General features: G+C 40.8%; 1 protein-coding gene across 1 annotated transcript in view; it reads left to right on the forward strand.

Annotated features, from left to right (window-relative positions):
* The window catches only part of LOC126248049 (heat shock 70 kDa protein 14-like), a 251940-nt gene that overhangs the window by 226899 nt on the left and 2181 nt on the right, over positions 1 to 22860 (forward strand). Inside the window, exon 8 of the mRNA XM_049948683.1 lies at positions 16380 to 16577. Coding sequence (XP_049804640.1) covers positions 16380 to 16577 — 198 coding nt within the window. The remainder of the gene's footprint in view (positions 1 to 16379; positions 16578 to 22860) is intronic.

Here is a 22860-nt window from a genome sequence, read left to right on the forward strand (position 1 = left end):
CTACTCAGGAGGACGGCGTTATCAGGAGAAAGAAAACTGGCATTCTGCGGATCGGAGCATGGAATGTCAGATCCCTTAATTGGGCAGGTAGGTTAGAAAATTTAAAAAGGGAAATGGATAGGTTAAAGTTAGATATAGTGGGAATTAGTGAAGTTCGGTGGCAGGAGGAACAAGACTTCTGGTCAGGTGAATACAGGGTTATAAATACAAAATCAAATAGTGGTAATGCAGGAGTAGGTATAATAATGAATAAAAAAAATAGGACTGCGGGTAAGCTACTACAAAGAGCATAGTGAACGTATTATAGTGGCCAAGATAGACACAAAGCCCACGCCTACTACAGTAGTACAAGTTTAAATGCCAACTAGCTCTGCAGATGAAGAAAAAATTGAAGAAATGTATGATGAGATAAAAGAAATTATTCAGGTTGTGAAGGGAGACGAAAATTTAATAGTCATGTGTGACTGGAATTCATCAGTAGGAAAAGGGATAGAAGGAACCGTGGTAGGTGAATATGGATTGGGGGTAAGAAACAAAAGACGAAGCCGCCTGGTAGAATTTTGCACAGAGCATAACTTAATCATAGCTAACACTTGGTTCAAGAATCATAAAAGAAGGTTGTATACATGGAAGAATCCTGGAGATACTAAAAGATATCAGATAGATTATATAATGGTAAGACAGAGAATTAGGAACCAGGTTTTAAATTGTAGGACATTTCCAGGGGCAGATGTGGACTCTGACCACAATCTATTGGTTATAAACTGTAGATTAAAACTGAAGAAATTGCAAAAAGGTGGAAATTTAAGGAGATGGGACCTGGATAAACTGAAAGAACCAGAGGTTGTACAGAGTTTCAGGGAGAGCATAAGGGAACAATTGACAGGAATGGGGGAAAGAAATACAGTAGAAGACGAATGGGTAGCTCTGAGGGATGAAGTAGAGAAGGCAGCAGAGGATCAAGTAGGTAAAAAGACAAGGGCTAGTAGAAATCCTTGGGTAGCAGAAGAAATATTGAATTTAATTGATGAAAGGAGAAAATACAAAAATGCAGTAAATGACGCAGGCAAAAAGGAATACAAACGTCTCAAAAATGAGATCAACAGGAAGTGCAAAATGGCTAAGCAGGCATGGCTAGAGGACAAATGTAAGGATGTAGAGGCTTATCTCACTAGGGGTAAGGTAGATACAGCCTACAGGAAAATTAAAGAGACCTTTGGAGAAAAGAGAGCCACTTGTATGAATATCAAGAGCTCAGATGGAAACCCAGTTCTAAGCAAAGAGGGGAAAGCAGAAAGGTGGAAGGAGTATATAGAGGGTCTATACAAGGGCGATGTACTTGAGGACAATATTATGGAAATGGAAGAGGATGTAGATGAAGATGAAATGGGAGATATGATACTGCTTGAAGAGTTTGACAGAGCACTGGAAGACCTGAGTCGAAACAAGGCCCCGGGAGTAGACAACATTCCATTAGAACTACTGACAGCCTTGGGAGAGCCAGTCCTGGCAAAACTCTACCATCTGGTGAGCAAGATGTACGAGACAGGCGAAATACCCTCAGACTTCAAGAAGAATATAATAATTCCAATCCCAAAGAAAGTAGGTGTTGACAGATGTGAAAATTACCGAACTATCAGTTTAATAAGTCACGGCTGCAAAATACTAACACGAATTATTTACAGACGAATGGAAAAACTGGTAGAAGCCGATCTCGGGGAAGATCAGTTTGGATTCCGTAGAAATGTTGGAACACGTGAGGCAATACTGACCTTGCGACTTATCTTAGAAGGAATATTAAGGAAAGGCAAACCTACGTTTCTAGCATTTGTAGACTTAGAGAAAGCTTTTGACAATGTTGACTGGAATACTCTCTTTCAAATTCTAAAGGTGGCAAGGGTAAAATACAGGGAGCGAAAAGCTATTTACAATTTGTACAGAAACCAGATGGCAGTTATAAGAGTTGAGGGACATGAAAGGAAAGAAGTGGTTGGGAAGGGAGTGAGACAGGGTTGTACCCTCTCCCTGATGTTATTCAATCTGGATATTGAGCAAGCAGTAAAGGAAACAAAAGAAAAATTTGGAGTAGGTATTAAAATCCAGGGAGAAGAAAGAACAGTTACCGTGGATGACGATGCAGCTTTTGCTAGAAATGAAATGATAATTAAATGGACACCCTAGCTGCAAACAGGCGTTGATGTACTTCATTGGGGACATGTTGAAAATGTGTGCCCCGACCGGGACTCGAACCCGGCATCTCCTGCTTACATGCAGACGTTCTATCCATCTGAGCCACCGCGGGCACAGAGGATAGTGCGTCTGCAGAGACTTATCCATTGCACGCTCCCCGTGAGATCCACATTCCCAACATGTCCACACCACTACATTCGTAGTCCCCAATGAAGTACATCAACGCCTGTTTGCAGCTAGGGTGTCCATTTAACTATCATTTCATTTCTAGCAAAAGCTGCATGGTCATCCACGGTAACTGTTCTTTCGGGAACAGACACTACCGTCATATATAGTTAAAATATGGCTTCCCGGCCATCGACCTTGTGCGAACGCACACGCTATGCCCGAACTCATACGGGACTTGGTAAATTAATCTGCCACGAATAATGAGTATGATGGGCAAACATCTATTAGGCGCACTACGAATGTAGTGGTGTGGACATGTTGGGAATGTGGATCTCACGGGGAGCGTGCAAAGGATAAGTCCCTGCAGACGCACTATCCTCTGTGCCCGCGGTGGCTCAGATGGATAGAGCATCTGCCATGTAAGCAGGAGATCCCGAGTTCGAGTTCCGGTCGGGGCACACATTTTCAACATGTCCCCAATGAAGTACATCAACGCCTGTTTGCAGCTAGGGTGTCCATTTAATTATCATTTCAGAATTACAATGTCATCGGCGAACCACAGAGACAGCAAAGGACTTGGAACAGCAGTTGAATGGAATGGACAGCGTCTTGAAAGGAAGGTATAAGATGAACATCAACAAAAGTAAAACGAGGATAATGGAATGTAGTCAAATTAAATCGGGTGATGCTGAGGGAATTAGATTAGGAAATGAGACATTTAAAGTAGTAAGGGAGTTCTGCTATTTGGGGTGCAAAATAAGTGATGACGGTCGAAGTAGAGAGGATATAAAATGTTGACTGGCAATGGCCAGGAAAGCGTTTCTGAAGAATAGAAATTTGTTAACATCCAGTATAGATTTAAGTGTCAGGAAGTCGTTTCTGAAAGTATTTGTATGGAGTGTAGCCATGTATGGGAGTGAAACGTGGACAATAAATAGTTTGGACAAGAAGAGAATAGAAGCTTTTGAAATGTGGTGCTACAGAAGAATGTTGAAGATTAGGTGGGTAGATCACATAACTAATGAGGAGGTATTGAATAGGATTGGGGAGAAGAGAAGTTTGTGGCACTACTTGACTAGAAGAAGGGATCGGTTGGTAGGACATGTCCTGAGGCATCAAGGGATCACAAATTTAGCATTGGAGAGCAGTGTGGAGGGTAAAAATCGTAGAGGGAGACTAAGAGATGAATACACTAAGCAGATTCAGAAGGATGTAGGTTGCAGCAGGTACTGGGAGATGAAGGAGCTGGCACAGGATAGATTAGCATGGAGAGCTGCATCAAACCAGTCTCAGGACTGAAGACCACAACAACAACAAAGTCATTCTATGAGTTGATACCCATTGACTGTACTGAACCATCTCATCAGGATCATAGTCTTCTTTTTCATTTTCTAGGTGGGTTTGAAGCAATGAACTGGTGGGGCATTTTTCACACATATGAAGCATAAAGACTGTTATTTATATCACATGCTATTATTTTAATTAGATCTTGGTATGTTTCCTAATAGAAATGGAATTTAGAAGCAATTTAACATTTTGTTGGTAAATGCACACACATACAGTATGTGTTCCTGATGATCCTGCAAGCATACATTGTTTTGGTAGAAGAGAAGCAAATTTTGAGAATCATACTTTGCTTTCAGGATAGTTTTTTTTTTTTTTTTTTTTTTTTTTAAATAGAGAGAATACAGCAAATTTTCTTATGTAGAGAGAATCTGTGCAGGTACTTGTCTTTGTGTTTAAAACACACACACACACACACACACACACACACGAAACACTTAAATCACAGTATGAATGACCATTGCTTCGCCCTAATAAAAGTTCTTATTCTTCACTGGTCAGTTCATTCACACAAGTCAGGGCATTATCACATATATCTTGCAGATACTGTCCAAGAAAAGACTGCCTACTTGTACTTTCCATAATGCTTCAGTCATAATACCAATATTTGTTGTAAATAATTCAAAAGATGATTGGTGTAACCTAAAAAGTAATTAATTAATGAAAAATCATTCTATCCCATTGTTTCATTACAAAAGTATTTCACATTATTATTGTAACATTAGGGGACTTACTTTTGTTTTGGAATGAATAGTTAAAAACTGCAACAATCGAATTTTTAACCAATAATTGTCTCTGCGTATAGCTCGGTACAAGAGCTCAGAACTGCATGCTCAGTGGACACGTGACCCAAAATCAAAGGAACTGGATGATGCAATACATATAGTGGCAGTAAAACAGTGTTCTCAGATATGATTTGTTCCCAGGGAAATCCAGTGTAGCCAACTCCAGCAATTTAGTGGTGACATGGTAGTCATCAATTAGCAACTTCAGTATTTCTTTTACAATAATGTTGTTTTTTACACTTCGCATTATTTCTACAAACTAATTCATTTTGCATGACATAATGGAATATGTAGTGTGTTCATGGTGTTTGTAAATTTTTCAAAAGTATCTGTGAGGAGGCAATACCTTTAAAAAAAACTATAATGTCCATGCATGGATTTTGTTTAAAAGAAATTATTTACAATTTTTGTGAGATGTAGATGATGGATATGTACTACAAGAACATGACTATAAAAATATAAACCTTCCTCCTTAACCCTTTAACTGCTCTGGACATGTTAATGCGTGTGCCTCTGTACCTGTCCGTGTGTGCTCTGAACATGTTTACCCGCGCCACCAGTCCTTCTATCTGGTACTCTGAACGTGTCTACGCGTAGACATGTTCTGAGTACCAGGTAGGAGGACTGGTGGCGCGCATAAACACGTCCAGAGCAGTTAAAGGCTTAACTAAAAAGAAAATAAAGTTTCCACTGCAAAAACTGTACAAACTCCTGCATTTTTAAATTATAAGGGAGCTCGTTTATGAAAGCCTGACTTCCTGAATCTATACAACTTCTTTTTGTGATAAGTTAAAAAGTAATTTACCTACAACATTTACATTTTGAGAATGTGAATATATCTGGGTAAACTTCTGCTACCCAAAATTTCAAGGATTTGCTTGACAATGGGTGTCATTTCCTAAAATTTCTGGATGATTTGATGGGGAACGACCCCTATGCAATATTGGGACATGCGTTACCATGAAGTAACAGCACCCTTTGTCACACACCATTAGACAACAGTGGTTTTTGACGGACATGCTGCTTCATAAATATTCTTCATTCTCCGATGGGATGTCTATCGGTATGTGTTTACTGGTATGTGTTTTTCAGTTGATAATAAAAGAACACCACCACGTTGATCCTGTTTGGACGCATTGGGTAATAATGTCGCCATTGTTTACCTTTCTGCATTTACTGCACGAATGTCAGAAAGACACGAATGCCACACTAATACCTTGCCAACAAATTGGTACTTATATGTCCGCATCAGACTCACCACACACTATTCAACAAAAACTGACATTTTGATTACACAGAATGGGCATATGATTAGTGAGTCTGGACAATTTAAATCTGTAGGTATTCAGATAGATGGTAAGCTGTCATGGAAAGCCCGTGGGTAGGATTTTGTTCTAAATTTGAATGCTACTACTGATTAAGTTCAACCATTAAAGATGTTTTAGAACCTGTGACTGTTTATTCAATGTAAACACATAGAACTGGAACCAATCACTGTTTTGCAATAGTTATTTATTCATTCCATGAACCAGTTTTCAAACCTTTTCAGGCTTATCTTCAGATGGTTTTCAGAAGTTGCATAGCTATTTCAAGCATAATGCTGGGTGCTGGTTTGCAACAGTATGGGCTGCTTTTGTTGTTAGAATCCATCTGTTTGCTTCCATTGCGATGACCAGTTGGTACCACATCACTCACTTTCCCACAATATGTATGCACATGCTAGATGCTGGCAAGGTTTCATTATCACAGTGTATATGCGCAATATTGTGTAAAACTGAGTGATGTGGGATGAACTGGCCATCACAATGGAAGCAATCAAATAGATACTAACAACAAAAGCTGCCCATACTGTTGCAAACTAGCACCCAGCATTATGCTTGGAATAGTTATGTGACTTCTGGAAAACCATCTGAAGACAAACCTCAAAACTTTTGGAAACCAGTTCATGGAATGAATAAATAAATATTTCAAAAACGTGACTGGTTGCAGTTTTATGTATTTACTTTTAATGCTGCTATATTCTCCATTAGAACAGTATCTGAAGTAAGTGATAGCCCAACATGAAAATTAGTCTACGTTGCTTATTTCCATTCACTTGTGATCTATGACATTGTATTGTATTTTTGGCTTAGAAAAGAGAGTTCAATCAATATGTTGTGTAAGTTTGAGAATCTCTTGTCGACCCTGTTCAGGAGTCTTGAAACTTTGACATTGGCATCTCAATATATACACTCATCATAAAAAGTTAAGCATATTTCCAAATTACCTACCAATAATCACTATGGGCGTTCCTTTTGTGTTTATGTAGGAAGGTGGTTGTGTAAATATTGTGAACTCATTTGTCGTTGCCACTTTCCCTCATGGGCGTTCCTTTTGTGTTTATGTAGGAAGGTGGTTGTGTACATAATGTGAACTCATTTGTCATTGCCACTTTGCCTCATCAAGATCAGTGCAATCACTGCTTGTAAACAAATGCAGTACACCAGAGCTATGAATGCACAGTTGTCCGTGTGCCTCTTAATGCAGCAGAATGCCTCAGCACAGGCTCTCCATGGCAGACTATATCAAAATCATCACATAGATGGGATTAAACACAAGACAAGTTGACATTGTGAATATTGTTCACATTAATCAAAGTGTTGTCTCCATACTGTGGAAAAGTTCCAGGAAATGGATTCAATAGTGGATCGACATTGCGAAGACCGTCCACGCAAAACTACAGCAGCTCAGGACCGGTATGTAATGATATCTGCACAGAGACACCCTATAAGGAGAGTGACTACTCTGTGCCATGAGCTTCAAGAAGCCACGGGGGTTACCGCAAGGACCCAATCTGTGCACAACAGACTTCATGATGGGGGGTTCGTACAGCTGAAGACCTCTCAAGACTCTAGCACTCCATCCACATCACAGGGGTGCTTGCGTAAGAGGGGCTAGAGCACATGAACCTTGGACACGAGTCCAATGGCCAAAATGCTGTTAACAGGTGAAGTGCAAATAGGCTTGCATCCTGATAACAACTCTATTCGCATATGGAGGTGAAAAGGGGAACATAGACATCTCTAAAAGACTGTGGAACGTCACCAACAATCCGGTGGCTCAATTTTATTATGGCCAGGTATCGTGTATTGCCACCCCACACCGCTCATTCTAATTGAAGGCAACATGACTGCTGCAGTGTGTGAAAACAACATTCTCCAAGCCATAGTGAGTTGTTTAGCAGAGACTTCACAGTGTGTGTTGGTATCTGACAGGATGTGAGATCTGAGGAATAGATTGGTCAGCATGCTCCCCAGATATAACTGCATAGAGCATACATGGAGCATGCTCAAAAGAGCAATTTCTAGTCGTCAGTATCCTCCATTAATGACGGAAGCTCTCAGGAATGCTGCCATTGAGGAGTGGGACAAACGTCCCAAGAGGCCTGCAATGATTTGGTACTGAGCGTGCCCTGTCCCATTCAAGAGCGCCTGAGGGTTCGTCGAGGACGTACGCATTACTGAACAGTGTGCTATACAAATCATTTAATGTTTTTTGATGTTGGAGGTCATTGCAACTTTTTTCCCAAATGTTCCTTTTTCATTTCATAATTGGTTCCAAGAGAATGTATAGCTTTCATTTGCATAATACTCTGTGACATCAAAAAATACAGTATAAGATATCTATCTTATTTTGAGATGCGAGAACCAATTATTTGCTTAACTTATTTTAATGGGTGTATATTTTCTTTAGTGTCGTTTGTGGTTAACAATATGAGCGTATTCCAAGAATTAGCAACTAGTAGGCAGAAATCAAATCTGCATTTGTATTGCACCTTGACTCTTGTACAGAAAGGCATGCAGTATTCTGCTGCATTCATTTTCAGTAAGCTGCCACAAGAATTAAAAAATCTTAGCAGTAATCTTTGCACTTTCAAGTCTAAACTGAAGAATTTTCTCGTGGCTCGCTCTTTTCAATTTTTCAGGGAGTTCCTGGAAAACAATTAAGTTAATTCTGTATTATATTGTTGATTATGCTAGTATATACTCGCAGCTTGTCATCTGCATGGGATTTGTGTATATTTTATTTTTTGTGTTATTACTTTTCTGAAGTCAATTTCATATACTGACTTCATTCTATGACCATGGAGATTTGCTACTTAATATGGTCCTATGCAGTACATGTAAAATACTATATAAATAAATAAATAAAACAGAGAAGATGAGCTCAATACCAGGGATGAATTTCAGGCTGAACTGAAAGAAACTTTTGGTGACAATCAACAGAATGTTACAACAACAGAAGAATTCATCAAGTGGTACAAGCACATCAAGGAAAAGCAATAGAAAGGAAGAGGGTTGATTCCTGAAAGTAGTCCCTGTGGAAGTTAAAGAAGACCACCATGATCTCACTACTCTCATATACCAGATTGTAAGAGAAGAGAGACAGCATTTTGTGGCAGCCAGAACTGTCAGACAAAGTACACTCAAGAATTAGTGACCAGTAATGTAGACCCCATACATCAGGAGGTAATAGAAAATGTTGAAGGAGAAGTGTATTGTTCTTTGGCACTCATCTCCACCACCTGTGGGATGTGCCATGAAAAATGGACTTGGACTTATGTTGCTGTTGTCAGATGATAACCCAGCATCCAACTAACACAGGTACAACCAACTAATCCACCATGTAAAACACCCTGCAGAAGAACAGACATTTGAGGGTGGAGGACAACAAACAGTTTGTTTTCACTGTTGCTGGCATGGATACTTTGCACACTACTGCAGAGGAAGAAGACTATTAGATGACTATTATGCCACAAGACATCAGCAATCACAACAGTCCTATTCATACCAGTCAACTGCAAATTATTATAGTTGATCTGTGGACCGAAGCTAATCACTGTATCCATGATGGGTCACTCCCCAACATGCCATAGGCATTCCCTGTCACTGTATGGAGGTACCAACCACTCAGCTAATCACTGAAAGGCTGCCACAGATGAAAATCCTCTATGGACAACAGTTATCAAGATGTCAGGAAAACTCACTGACATCATTCACGGCCAACTGTGTCGGGTGCTAGTCAACTATGGGGCTTCTTTTTCTGTTATGTCAAATGCATATTGCTAGCTAAAGAATACTGCATTCTGTGATGTGAAAATAACTGCCTGGAAGTCACAAATAGGAAATATGTGTAGCTGACAGGAACATGTATTGCAGGAATAACTATCAATAACAGAACACAGCCTTTAAAATTTGTCATTTAAACAGAACAAAATCATTATATTTTCAGGAGAAACTTGCTGCAGGCATCACAGGCAATCATACAGTGTGGAAGATCAGAGCTCCAGACTGATAAAACTATTTCAACAACCATAGATAACAAAGATTGCTTCTGGGCATTTGTTTGCCATTGAAGTTGTTGTTACCCCTTCATCAACATCGAGACATCTCCCAAAAGAAATCTACAAACCAGTAGTGATAATAAGCATTCTAGATGGGCAAGGAGTGTCATGAGCAGCCACAACTCGTCCCTAAAGGTACGTGCTTAGAGATAGCCGAACCAGTCCAGGAGGGTCAGCTTAGTGACATTAATGAAGAAATGTGCTCTACTACCACTACAGATGACATAGGGAAGGAAGCTAATATTGAACTGCCAATAGGACCTGACGTGACCGAGGGACAGTGTCAGTTGTGGTCCTTCTGCATCAGTTTTTGGATGCTTTCAAATCCTGAGTGAAGAACAGCCAGGGAAGCAGCCTATATAGTAAAACACCATATCGACACTAAGGATCATTCACCAATTGGCCAGCACTCGTATAAAGTTTCTCTGGTAGAATGATGGATGATCCCGGAGGAAGTGGAGATGATGCTGCAAGGTAACGTCGTTGAATGTTTAGTGTGTCCTTGGTCCTCTTCGATGGTCTTCTCCGATGGTCCTTGTGAAGAGCAAAGATGGCACACGGCATTTCTGTGTCGGCTCTTGGGTACTGAACAAAATCACAAAGGAAGATGTCTATCCATTGCTGTGTGTTGATGACACCCTGGACTTCTTCAACGGAGCAAAGTATTTCTCAGTTATGGACATGCTGACAGAACATTAGAAAATCAAGGCCGACCGGGAAAATACTGCATGCCTTCCACACATGAATGGCCTCACAGTACACTTTAGTAACAGGTTGGCAGGTATGGTCTTGATGTACATTGACATGGAACAGAGAGAGTGGGATCAGTACTGCCTATAGTGACATTCGCACACAACTGAGCGAAGCAAGAAACTACAAGCTTCTCACTTTTCTTTCTGTTCCGTGGTTGCAAGGCCAAAACAACTGTGGATACCCTATTCCTGTTTCAGCTGGATGATACTCAGGATGACTAAACGAAACACATTACAAAGTCCAAAGAAGCAAAGCAGCTGGCTCGAATATGAACCCTGTATGCCCAGATTAAATACTGAATGCACTCTTAACGCCAAGCACTGACCAATGAGGTACAGCTGAAGGGAGTTGGTACAGAGTTTTATACCTGTGAGGATAGTGAGACTATTGGAAATGTTACTATAGTCCTAGTTTGGGTCTTATCATATCCTTAATCGTGCATTGCATAATACATACAACATTGAGGACTATAACCCTTTGTCACGAAGACGAAAGCACAAGTCCTGTGTGTGAAGCCCTGATACAGGGCTGTTGACAACTCAGAGATAACTAATAGTGAGGAAATTGCTGAAATCTTTAACCAACATTTTTTAACTGTCCCAACACAGATAGGTTGCCATGGTTCTGTAGATAAAGCTGCCTGTATAATGAAAAATAATTTTCCAGAACCTTTCAGCCAAATAAGTGTGCTTCCCATTACTGCCAATGAAATCAAAAAAATCATACAGTCTTTGAAAAATAAACATTCTGCTGGTATCGACGATATTTCAAGCAAGCTGTTGAAGGCTTGCTGTAGCGAAGTGACCGAAGTTTTGTCTCACATCTGCAACACATCCATGCAACAAGGAGTGTTTCCAGACAGAATGAAATACTCTGTTGTCAGGCCCCTGTACAAAGCAGGGGATGCTACAAATGTGTCAAACTATCGCCCTATCTCTCTATTAACAACATTTTCAAAAGTCCTAGAAAAAGCTCTGTACAACAGGATTGTGGCACACCTTGGTGACCCGAACATCATTAACAGTCAGCAGTTTGGTTTTCAAAAGGGAGTTTCAATAGATAACGCAATTTTCTCATTCACAAATGATGTTCTAGAGTCTATAAACAGCAAGAGGCCGCCAATTGGTGTCTTATGCGACCTATCAAAGGCGTTAGACTGTGTAGATCACCAGATACTCTTCAAGAAGGCCTGTCATTATGGAATTACAGGACCTGTAGGGAACTGGTTAAAATCGTACCTCGAAAATAGGAAGCAGAAGATTATTCTAGATGTTTCAGATAGTGTATCACAATATATAGTGGACTCTGAGTGGGGAATTGTGCAGCATGGAATGCCACAGGGATCAATGCTTGGGCCCTTGCTGTTCCTCATATATGTTAATGACCTGCCTTTATCCATCAATAAGCAGTGTAAGTTTACAATGTTCGCTGATGATACGAGCATTGTGGTGGATAATGTGTCAACTACTGACTTCGAATCCGAGGTCAATGATATCCTTAAAGAAGTTCTGGGTTGGTTTAGTATTAACTCCCTTTCAATAAACCTGAAAAAAACTAATTTTATCCAGTTCCAGACAACCCACAAAAACCCAAAAGAAACAGTTATCACACAGAATGATCAGATGATAAAGCAAGTGTACTTATCAAAATTGCTAGGCATATACACTCCTGGAAATGGAAAAAAGAACACATTGACACCGGTGTGTCAGACCCACCATACTTGCTCCGGACACTGCGAGAGGGCTGTACAAGCAATGATCACACGCACGGCACAGCGGACACACCAGGAACCGCGGTGTTGGCCGTCGAATGGCGCTAGCTGCGCAGCATTTGTGCACCGCCACCGTCAGTGTCAGCCAGTTTGCCGTGGCATACGGAGCTCCATCGCAGTCTTTAACACTGGTAGCATGCCGCGACAGCGTGGACGTGAACCGTATGTGCAGTTGACGGACTTTGAGTGAGGGCGTATAGTGGGCATGCGGGAGGCCGGGTGGACGTACCGCCGAATTGCTCAACACGTGGGGCGTGAGGTCTCCACAGTACATCGATGTTGTCGCCAGTGGTCGGCGGAAGGTGCACGTGCCCGTCGACCTGGGACCGGACCGCAGCGACGCACGGATGCACGCCAAGACCGTAGGATCCTATGCAGTGCCGTAGGGGACCGCACCGCCACTTCCCAGCAAATTAGGGACACTGTTGCTCCTGGGGTATTGGCGAGGACCATTCGCAACCGTCTCCATGAAGCTGGGCTATGGTCCCGCACACCGTTAGGCCGTCTTCCGCTCACGCCCCAACATCGTGCAGCCCGCCTCCAGTGGTGTCGCGACAGGCGTGAATGGAGGGACGAATGGAGACGTGTCGTCTTCAGCGATGAAAGTCGCTTCTGCCTTGGTGCCAATGATGGTCGTATGCGTGTTTGGCGCCGTGCAGGTGAGCGCCACAATCAGGACTGCATACGACCGAGGCACACAGGGCCAACACCCGGCAACATGGTGTGGAGAGTGATCTCTTACACTGGCCGTACACCACTGGTGATCATCGAGGGGACACTGAATAGTGCACGGTACATCCAAACCGTCATCGAACACATCGTTCTACCATTCCTAGACCGGCAAGGGAACTTGCTGTTCCAACAGGACAATGCACGTCCGCATGTATCCCGTGCCACCCAACGTGCTCTAGAAGGTGTAAGTCAACTACCCTGGCCAGCAAGATCTCCAGATCTGTCCCCCATTGAGCATGTTTGGGACTGGATGAAACGTCGTCTCACGCGGTCTGCACGTCCAGCACGAACGCTGGTCCAACTGAGGCGCCAGGTGGAAATGGCATGGCAAGCCGTTCCACAGGACTACATCCAGCATCTCTACGATCGTCTCCATGGGAGAATAGCAGCCTGCATTGCTGCGAAAGGTGGATATACACTGTACTAGTGCCGACATTGTGCGTGCTCTGTTGCCTGTGTCTATGTGCCTGTGGTTCTGTCAGTGTGATCATGTGATGTATCTGACCCCAGGAATGTGTCAATAAAGTTTCCCCTTCCTGGGACAATGAATTCACGGTGTTCTTATTTCAATTTCCAGGAGTGTACGTGGACAGTGGGCTGAACTGGGAACATCACGTTCTACAAACACTAAAACGGCTGACGTCGGCAACATTAGCTTTACGAATTTTGTCACGCTTCAATGACATTACCATCTCAAAGTCAGCTTACTTTGGCTATTTTCATTCAGTCATGTGTTATGGCATCACCCTCTGGGGCAATACACCTGCCGCAAAGAAAATCCTCACAGCACAAAAAAGAGCAATAAGAATCATTTCTGGTGTACCCCCACGAACCTCATGTCGAAATCTTTTTAAACGACTTGAAATACTGACAGCAACATCTCAGTACATATATTCACTGATGTGCTTCATAATAAATAACCCCACTCTGTATGAAACGAATTGCCTACATCATGAACATAACACCAGAAGAAAAGAGGATTTCCACTGTGAGTTAAAGAACTTGACACTTATTCAGAAAGGGGTAAAGTACGCTGGAACGAAAATTTTCAGTTCCCTACCCAACAGCATCAAAAGTATAAGGAGTAGTACATCAGTATTTAAACGTAGCTTGAAAAATTATTTACTTGAGACCTCACTTTATTCACTAGAGGAATTCTTTCAGAGAAATAAGTAAAACCCAGATTGGAAAGATGTTTTTAAATTTTTTGACACTGTTTACTGTTAAACTAATGTAATAATGCCCTAATGTAAAAATTCCTGTTTTTCTCATTTCCATTTTTGGGTCACTTTTAAACCCAAAGTGGGAAGTTTTGATTACTGTTCAAGGTTAAAATAGATGCAATAATGCCCTAAATATGAAACTGCTATCTTCACATTTATGTTGACTAGTTTTTAAGCTAATAAGTATGACTTTTGTGCACTGTTATTATATTCTATGTATTTTATTATGTACATTGACACGTTCCACATCTGAGTGACTTGCTCACATGTACAGATCTATGGAACAAGTATATAAATAAACAGTCCAGAGACACACATTGATGGTGGGAGGTTCAAGAAAACTGAAGACCAACTCAAGGATCATGGAGCTTTGAAGGGAGGGGCTACTTTCAATGCTCATACTAGTGAAGAGGATATAATGACATGACCACAACATGAGGATCCACCAGCACTGCCATACAGAGGACCATTGACAAGATGTAGATCTAGGGTGCTGTAGTCTGCTCCAGCGAGAACTAATGATGGAGTGAGCTGTGGCACATGAAGTGTAGTGGTGTAGTGTAGTGGTTAGCATCGTCGGCGGGCATGCTGTTGGTCACCAGTTCAGATCCAACCCCCAGCAGTTATTTGTTATTTAGTGTTTATCATTTCTGGGAGGTTCTAGAAATATCTTATGTTTGTAATGTTTTAATAATCTGGAGTATTAAATGTCTGTATAAATAGCTGTAGGGTCTATGCAGGAGGTCAGTTCTGGTCTGGGTACTTTGGTGTCAATAATAAACATGCTTTGAGTTCTAAGTGTTGTGTTTTTGTTTTGATGTGACAATATTTCTCACAGACAGCAGCAGTGATCCACTAAAATTTCAAACTAATGGTGATGGTATGCTGTCTTATATTTAATGAGATAGGAGTCTCATTCTGTTATCACAGTACGTTTACTTGCTTATGAGATGTACAGTTGGCACCATAACATTGTTTAAAATGAAATGCAGCATCCATGCAAACAGGGGAAAGTTGTGGACATATTTTTTAATGTTCTATGACTGGGTGTCATTGACAAAAAACTGGTTTTTCTGGAAACAGCTGCAGGTCATCTTGAAGGGAAATTGTTGGTTCCTGTTTCGAATGCTGACACTAATGTCTGAGTTTGCATATTCTTGCAATATTTTCATTCAATGATGCTTTAGGCAGTAGGTGAAACAGTGAAGGGTTGGCATTGTATGGTCACCTAGGGCTGATGTCTTATCAGTTTTTTTTTTTCCCCTGAGATAAAGAACAGTGTGCGGTAGTACAAACATCAGGTATTAATCTGTATAATTTCTAAACTATGAGCAGTTATATAGGTTTATGACCAAGGAATAATGGATAAAAATGATAATGTCCTAATTTCTTCACATGTATATGACAGAGAGGTGTATGATGCATTTTGTTAATACATTTGTGCTTAATAGATTTAGTGATAGTGGCTGTGTTGGAGAAACAGCATGATTGTAATCAAAACAAATGGAATGATTAGGTATAATGTGATAAGGATGCTGTGAGATCTTCTATTGGTTGTTGGAGTAACAGTTAAGTACCCTATTACAAGAGCAGACAATTTTGCCAGAAAATGCTTCAAAAAGTAATAGAGAGAGAGAATCCTAGAATCCTAATTAATAACTGATTTTTAAGTAGACCAAATTAATAATAATATTTAAATCAATTGAACAAAAAATGTGTGAGAATACCTTGAATGCACCACATTTCCTGTATTGTTATTTTCAAGTTCAATTCATTGTGACACATCCTTCATCCACTTTCATGTGAGATAACATAAAACTAAATAAAACCAACAAGAAATCAATTTTTTTAAAACTTTTGTCATGTTTTTCTGTCAGTTTTCTTCCTAACTTCTTTTGTGTGTTTCATTTTTATCTACTAATTCACTTTGCTGTGGTTCTTATTTCTTTACTGAAATAAATATTAAAAATGTTGAATACTTTAATATGTCATTTGGCAGTTTCATTTGGTCTGTGCATGACTTTTTTCAGGCAAATGATGATAAAGTGTTGGTAATACCAGCACAGACACCTGTTCCGGTCAAAGTCACAAAGAGACTTCCATTGACACTCTCAGGAGAGAGTATAGTAGTTCAGGTTTTTGAAGCTGAAGATGATGATGATGATGATGATGATGATGATGATGATGAGGATACAGACAAAGAACAGGGAGCTGTAGTTTTGGGAAATGTAAGTAAAAGTTTGTACACATTCTGTCTAATAATTTTAGTAGATTTGTTTGTAAAAATTTAGCAGACAATTTAATTTTAATTTATAAAAGTGATAACTTGCATGAGAATATTCCTTAGTGCACCTATAGGCAGTGCCGAACCCCCCCCCCCCCCCTCCAGTGAAAAACACACACACACACACACACACACACACACACACCATAGTCGAAGTAATGAAAAAACCCTCTGTTTTGGAATATGAAACTGTGGGTACTAGCAGAGATCACCCATGAATTTCAACTACCTTAGTTCTATAAGGAGGACGCTTGATTCCAAGATGATTGTGTCCCAATTCAATGAGTGGCATTCTTAAAGAATGGTTTAATCAATATGTGAATAATTTGTTACTCTGCCAAGTTCAACAGGCACTATATTTCAACATTATTGAACACCTTTTGTGAAGGGGCCCTCACACACTCAATATGTATGCGCAGTAATATTGTGCCAATATATTACAGGAAAGTGCAAGGCCAAGGAGAGCACAATACAATTGTGCAATATTCATGCCTTTGTAGTGAACATGTTGGTGCGCAACAATGTGGAACTCATATGTATTGTTGCTTGCCTTGCAAAACACAAGCAGAAATTATGCAGAATAGATGAAATTAGCCTGAAAATCTTCCAGTACATATTTCAATGGGCCACTGGCTCATTCACTGTGTCGTAGCTTCATAAACAACAAAAACTAATTAAAAATTAAACAAGGAAATTGTAAATTATTGTGTACACATGCTGTGTTTTCTGTGTGTTCTCTACTGTAACAACTGTTGCAAAAAAAAAAAAAAGAAATAAATAAATAAAACAATTATTTACTGATTACTAATTGAAAGCTTATGTGATCTTATGTCTGTGGAGTGCAAGGAAGAAAAAACATTTATGCTGACAGGACAGCTGCCCTGATCCTATTTGCCAATTCTGAAAACTGCTATAAGTAAAATAAACTTTTCTGCTGACTATCATGACACATGGGCTTCAGTTCCCTCTGCCATTTTGGACAATGAGGTATATGGCATCTGAGAAATGAAGTTTGTGACTGTTTACAAAGTACTGCATGATGCTTTAATATACATACTCCAGCACACGCCCTGATCTTTTGTCATTTAATTTTTTCATTTCTCTGCAGAAATTCATTCAGTGTGAATTGAATTTCTCTTTATCTCGGCAGGAACTGCTGTTTATTGCACATTACTGCCCTTACATGGTACAATATACATTGCCATATAGTGAATGTGTGTCAGAATTGTTTAAAGCTCTACAGTCTCCTTCAATATATTGTACAAACTGTCAATACTGCTCATAGAGGGTCAGTATTATTGCAAAATAAATATTGAGCATGGGAGGGCTCCTCAAGTTTTTGAGCAGATAATTCAGTACGTGCTTCCTCCTCAGTTAAAGGTTGCGAAATCCCTCTGTGGGTCCGGGGGTTAGAATAGGCCCGAGGTATTCCTGCCTGTCGTACGAGGTGACTGAAAGGAGTTTCACACGTTTCGGCCTTTATGTGGTGGTCCCCTGTAGGGTTTGACCTCCATTCTTCAGATTTTTCCGAAGAGCGAGCCAATTGGGGAAGGGTGCCTTACAAGGTGGATTGTGTCCATCATGCATTGAGATCTTTAGCCTACTTTCTCATTGCTGCATTGCAGCCCTGCCCATTCTCCATCTCTTGGGCGAGCACACCTTCCTGGGTTCATTTTCGACCATGCACTACGCAGTGTCGATTTCTATGCCGACGATGACCGTGGACTTCTTTGCACCAGATATCCAGCTCGGTAGCCAGTCCGTTGTGGTGGGGCTGCCACATACCCTGTTGGTTGTAGCCCCCTGACCACACAGGGATCACTCTGCTGATGCCTGCGCCATTATCTCCCTATGTGTGTCAAGGGGTAGATGCCCATCCTCTGGGGTATTGGGACTCCCGGCAATGGCCATCCTGCCAGGTGGCCTTTGCTACAGCTGGGTTGCGCCTGTGGGAAGCGCCCCTGGTCGGAGTGGGTCGCATAAGGGCGGATGGCACAGGATGAAGCGTAGTCCATCATCTCTGGCTGGTGGTGAAACACCAGCAGTCTCTAAGCGATCATGAGCTCAATTCAACGCACAGAAGTATGACCCCAAATTGTTCCCCTCCCTGGCCATACCATGGGAAGAACGTCCTGCTAAGGATGGCAGCGGATCTTATTCGCCCCAGTACCTTGGATGTTCAAGAGCTGATGGGGAATCTTTCATGACAATTGAGCCTCAGTTTTTTGTTGAGCATTTAGAGGACAAGTTTGGGAAGGTGGAGGGCTTGTCCAAAATGAGATCTGGGTCAGTCTTGATCAAAACAGCATCTTCTGCCCAGTCACGGGAGTTACTTGCTTGTGACAAGCTGGGGGATATTTCTGTAACCATCACTTATATGGTCCAGGGTGTCATATTTCACAGAGACCTTCTTTTGCAGTCCGATGATGAGCTGCGCACCAATTTAGAGCGGTGAGGTGTACAATTTGTCTGGCGTGTCGACCGGAGTCAAAGGATAATCAGGTTGCCACCGGTGCCCTCATCTTGGCCTTTGAGGGTGATACTTTGCCCGAGAAGGTCAAGGTGATGGTCTACCGGTGTGATGTAAAGCCCTATATCCCTCCCCTGATGCGGTGCTTTAAGTGCTGGAAGTTCGGCCATATGTTTTCCTGCTGTACTTCTAGCGTCACATGCCGAGATTGCAGACGCCCATCAAATCCCAATACTCCATGTGCCCTGCCTCCCAGCTGTGGAGAGCACCATTCGCCTTGCTCGCCTGACTGCAGGATTCTCCAGAAAGAAAGGAAAATCGTGGAGTAAAAGACTCTGGACAGACTGACCTACACTGAGGCTAAGAGAAAATTTGAATGCCTGCATCCTGTGTGTATGACATAGTCTTAAGCCGCTGCTACAGCAGTTCTGGCACCATCAGCTCAGTGGTGAAGGCTGGAATTCCCATGTCAATACCACAATTGGACATTCACTGAGTGACGATAAATGGCCTTTCCAGATTAATTGATCAGGTGACCGTTGGTGTGTATGGCATGAAACATCTGAAAGCAAGGGGTATCAGGCTGGAGGTGGGAATGGGGGTGCGGGACATTCCAGCAGAAATGTGTTCTATTGGCTGGAGCCCGCTGACATCATGGTGAGGCAGCATAGCACAGCAGTCTGATTATTCAGTAGATGTGCTGCACCACACTTGCTGTGGGGTGTTATTCATTCATTTTACTTTCAATTTGGTTCAATACATAGTTGAACAAATTAAATAAAGTGGCATGACAGATGTACTACACATTAGGACTACATAAATGATAATTAAGATGAAACATAACTCACTCATTTGGTGTAGAAACAGATGGTAGTGTAGACTGTTCCACATTTCTGTTGCCGTTTATCAGATGAAGGTGAAATTCATAGCAGCTTCCTCCTTGTGCATATTTCTTCATAGTTTCCAATTTTGCTTATTGATTCAGACACCTAATCCTTATGAATGTTCTTGTTCCTACATAAAGAGCAATAACTGTGTGGAAACTGTTTCAAAATAGAGCACAGAGACTTTACAACATTTTTTTGTTTGCGCACTCCGTTTCCATTAAAATCAACACATTCTCCTTCAAACTGCAACATGTTGTTTTTCCGTGCTCGTATTGGAGAGTAATGACCATGATGAGAGATAATTGATATCCAGTCTGCAATAGAATCTTGTAATTCACTTTTTGCTACTGGAATACCTAACAATTTATCATTGTTTTGGTATTTAAATGCAGTATAACTTGCAATGTATTTCACTGCATCTGGAAGAACATCCAGAATTGGTGCACAACCACACAGTTTTACCTCATCCATACAAATTATAAAAGTGGGTGTGCGTATATGTGTATGCATGTATGGGGCATTCAGAAGCCAAGCTGACTGACTCATACAAATGAAAATGTTCAGTACAAACAATTAGTTATTGAGTTATTTTAAAAAAAGCTCTAAAATTTTTCAGCATATTTAGAATAAACTGATGTTAAGGTTACGTTTTCAGCACTTTATAAATATATAAAAAAAATTCAATGGCTGTCTCTCCCATAAGAAAAACTGATTTGTATGGAGTGAGTCACATTGCCGACTGAAAGGTGTTGACAAAATATTGTGAGTGTTTTGTATACAGGCAATTTTATGAAACAAATAAACACAAGCAGGACCATTTTACATGAAAAAATCGCAAGTATTAATGTAAGTAATTAAATAGTACTTAATGTACAAATACAAAATGCCTCCCCCACATGGAGATCAGTCTTGATGTACTATAAAGGAGACCATGTGGAACATCAGCTAGACTTTCTAAAGGTCAGTTTCCATTTTTCATGTGAATATTAATTTTTCCAAATGGCATTTCTGGTGAGAAAGTAGTTTTATATTTGATAGCAAATGGTTCAGCCTTCTCAGTATTGATCCATCTCATTGTCAGCTAGTTAATTGTTTCACCTTCAACGTTTCTTTTCCTATGGGTGATACATCTTTCTAAGTTTGCTGTTGAATGGAAGTTTTCGTGGTTCATTTCTGCGAGGTAATCAGTGTTTCTTTCCTTGCAGCTAAGAACATCATCATACTGATCTCTTAGAGAAAAGATGTGATGACTAGTTTTTATTCTCTTTTTAATAAAAGAAAAATCTGTATCATTTGGAAGGTAACTGTATCCTGGCGGAAGGAACTTTTAAGTCAATAGTTTGTGTTACCTCTCGTATTTTGCAGGTATTTTATAAGAGGGAGAAAAACATTTGTGTTGCAGTTTTGATTGCTGCATGAGCCAGAGTATGTGAAAATATGTTTGGCATTACTGCCATGGAGAGTCAGGTGTTTTATTAGACAAGAGCTTACTTCTTGCAAACCTCTCGAACCACCAGTTTCGGACCGTACATACATGTAATCTATTTTGTAATTAAACATGAACACCAAAATCATGGACATAAGAGTACCTTATAACATTGTACGACATTTAGTTCGGGAGATATGAGGTCATAAACAGTGAATGCGTGAAAAACTACCGCATCAAGCATGATGGTTAAATTTATTACTTCTTTGCTGCTAACTCAATTTGCAACACATTTCGCAAACAGTAATCTCATATGCCACTGAATGTACCTAAAAGACTGTATCATTACATGACATACAGTACAGGAGATAAGACATTACAAACACAGAGATGCTTGAGAAACGGCCACACCATGCATGATTTTGTAATTTATTACTTCATTACTACTAACTCTATTCACAACACATTTTGCAGACTGTATCACATACGCCACTTTATGTACCTGCAAAATTATATCATTATACAGCATGTAGTTCAGGAGATAAGATATAAACATTAAGATGCCTGAAAATGAAACTGCAGGTTGAAATTTGCTAGACATACAGTCGAAATATATGTACAAATATGTGTGAAATATGTTAAATGTGTGTGAAATAAATTTGACATGTGGATATACGAGCAAAGCCGTCTGTAAACAACTCATCGTAAACCCCTGGAACAATTTCTGATTTGGTACACACACTGGTTATAATTTGGAAAGAAATACTGATGGGGTAAGAACGGCCAGTCTCTTGTTTGGATGATTGTGATAATGTGGAGAGAGAAAGGAGGAGGACAGATACTGAAGGGGGAGGAGGAGAGAGGCACAGATAGGAGGAGACGGACAGAGCTAGGGGACAGAGAGGGGAGAGGAGGAGATTAACACAGAAAGGAAGTGGCAGGAGATGAACATAGAGGGGGGGGGAGGGGGGAGAGACTGATAGATAGAGGGGGAGGAGGAAATGGACAGAGAAAGGAAAAAGGATGAGATGAGATGAACAGAGAGAGGCGGAGGAGGAGATGGAATGAGCAGATGGACGGAGGAGGAAGCAGCATATTGACAGGGAGGTGGGGGAGGAGGAGGATATGGACAGAAAGAGGAATGGGAGGAGGTGGTTAGACAGAGACAGGGGGAAGGAGGTGGACTAATAGAAGATTGGAATAAATACGTACCATGGCAATTCCAAGTACTCAGCTAGCATGTTAATAAATTTTCTTCGACATTCACAGCTTCTGGGATTTCTCGCGTTGGTGATCCCTCGACAACATTTATATGGATTTAATTTGTAATAAAACTTAGGGATACAGAATCTGGGTTGACATTACACCGAAAAGACTCTGCATTTAATTCTTCAGTAATTGGTGTGTTTCCAGAGAAGGAAGTATCACTTGCATTACCTGGAAA

Source organism: Schistocerca nitens, chromosome 3 (genome assembly GCF_023898315.1).
Source record: "Schistocerca nitens isolate TAMUIC-IGC-003100 chromosome 3, iqSchNite1.1, whole genome shotgun sequence".
Classification (NCBI taxonomy): Eukaryota; Metazoa; Arthropoda; class Insecta; order Orthoptera; family Acrididae; genus Schistocerca; species Schistocerca nitens.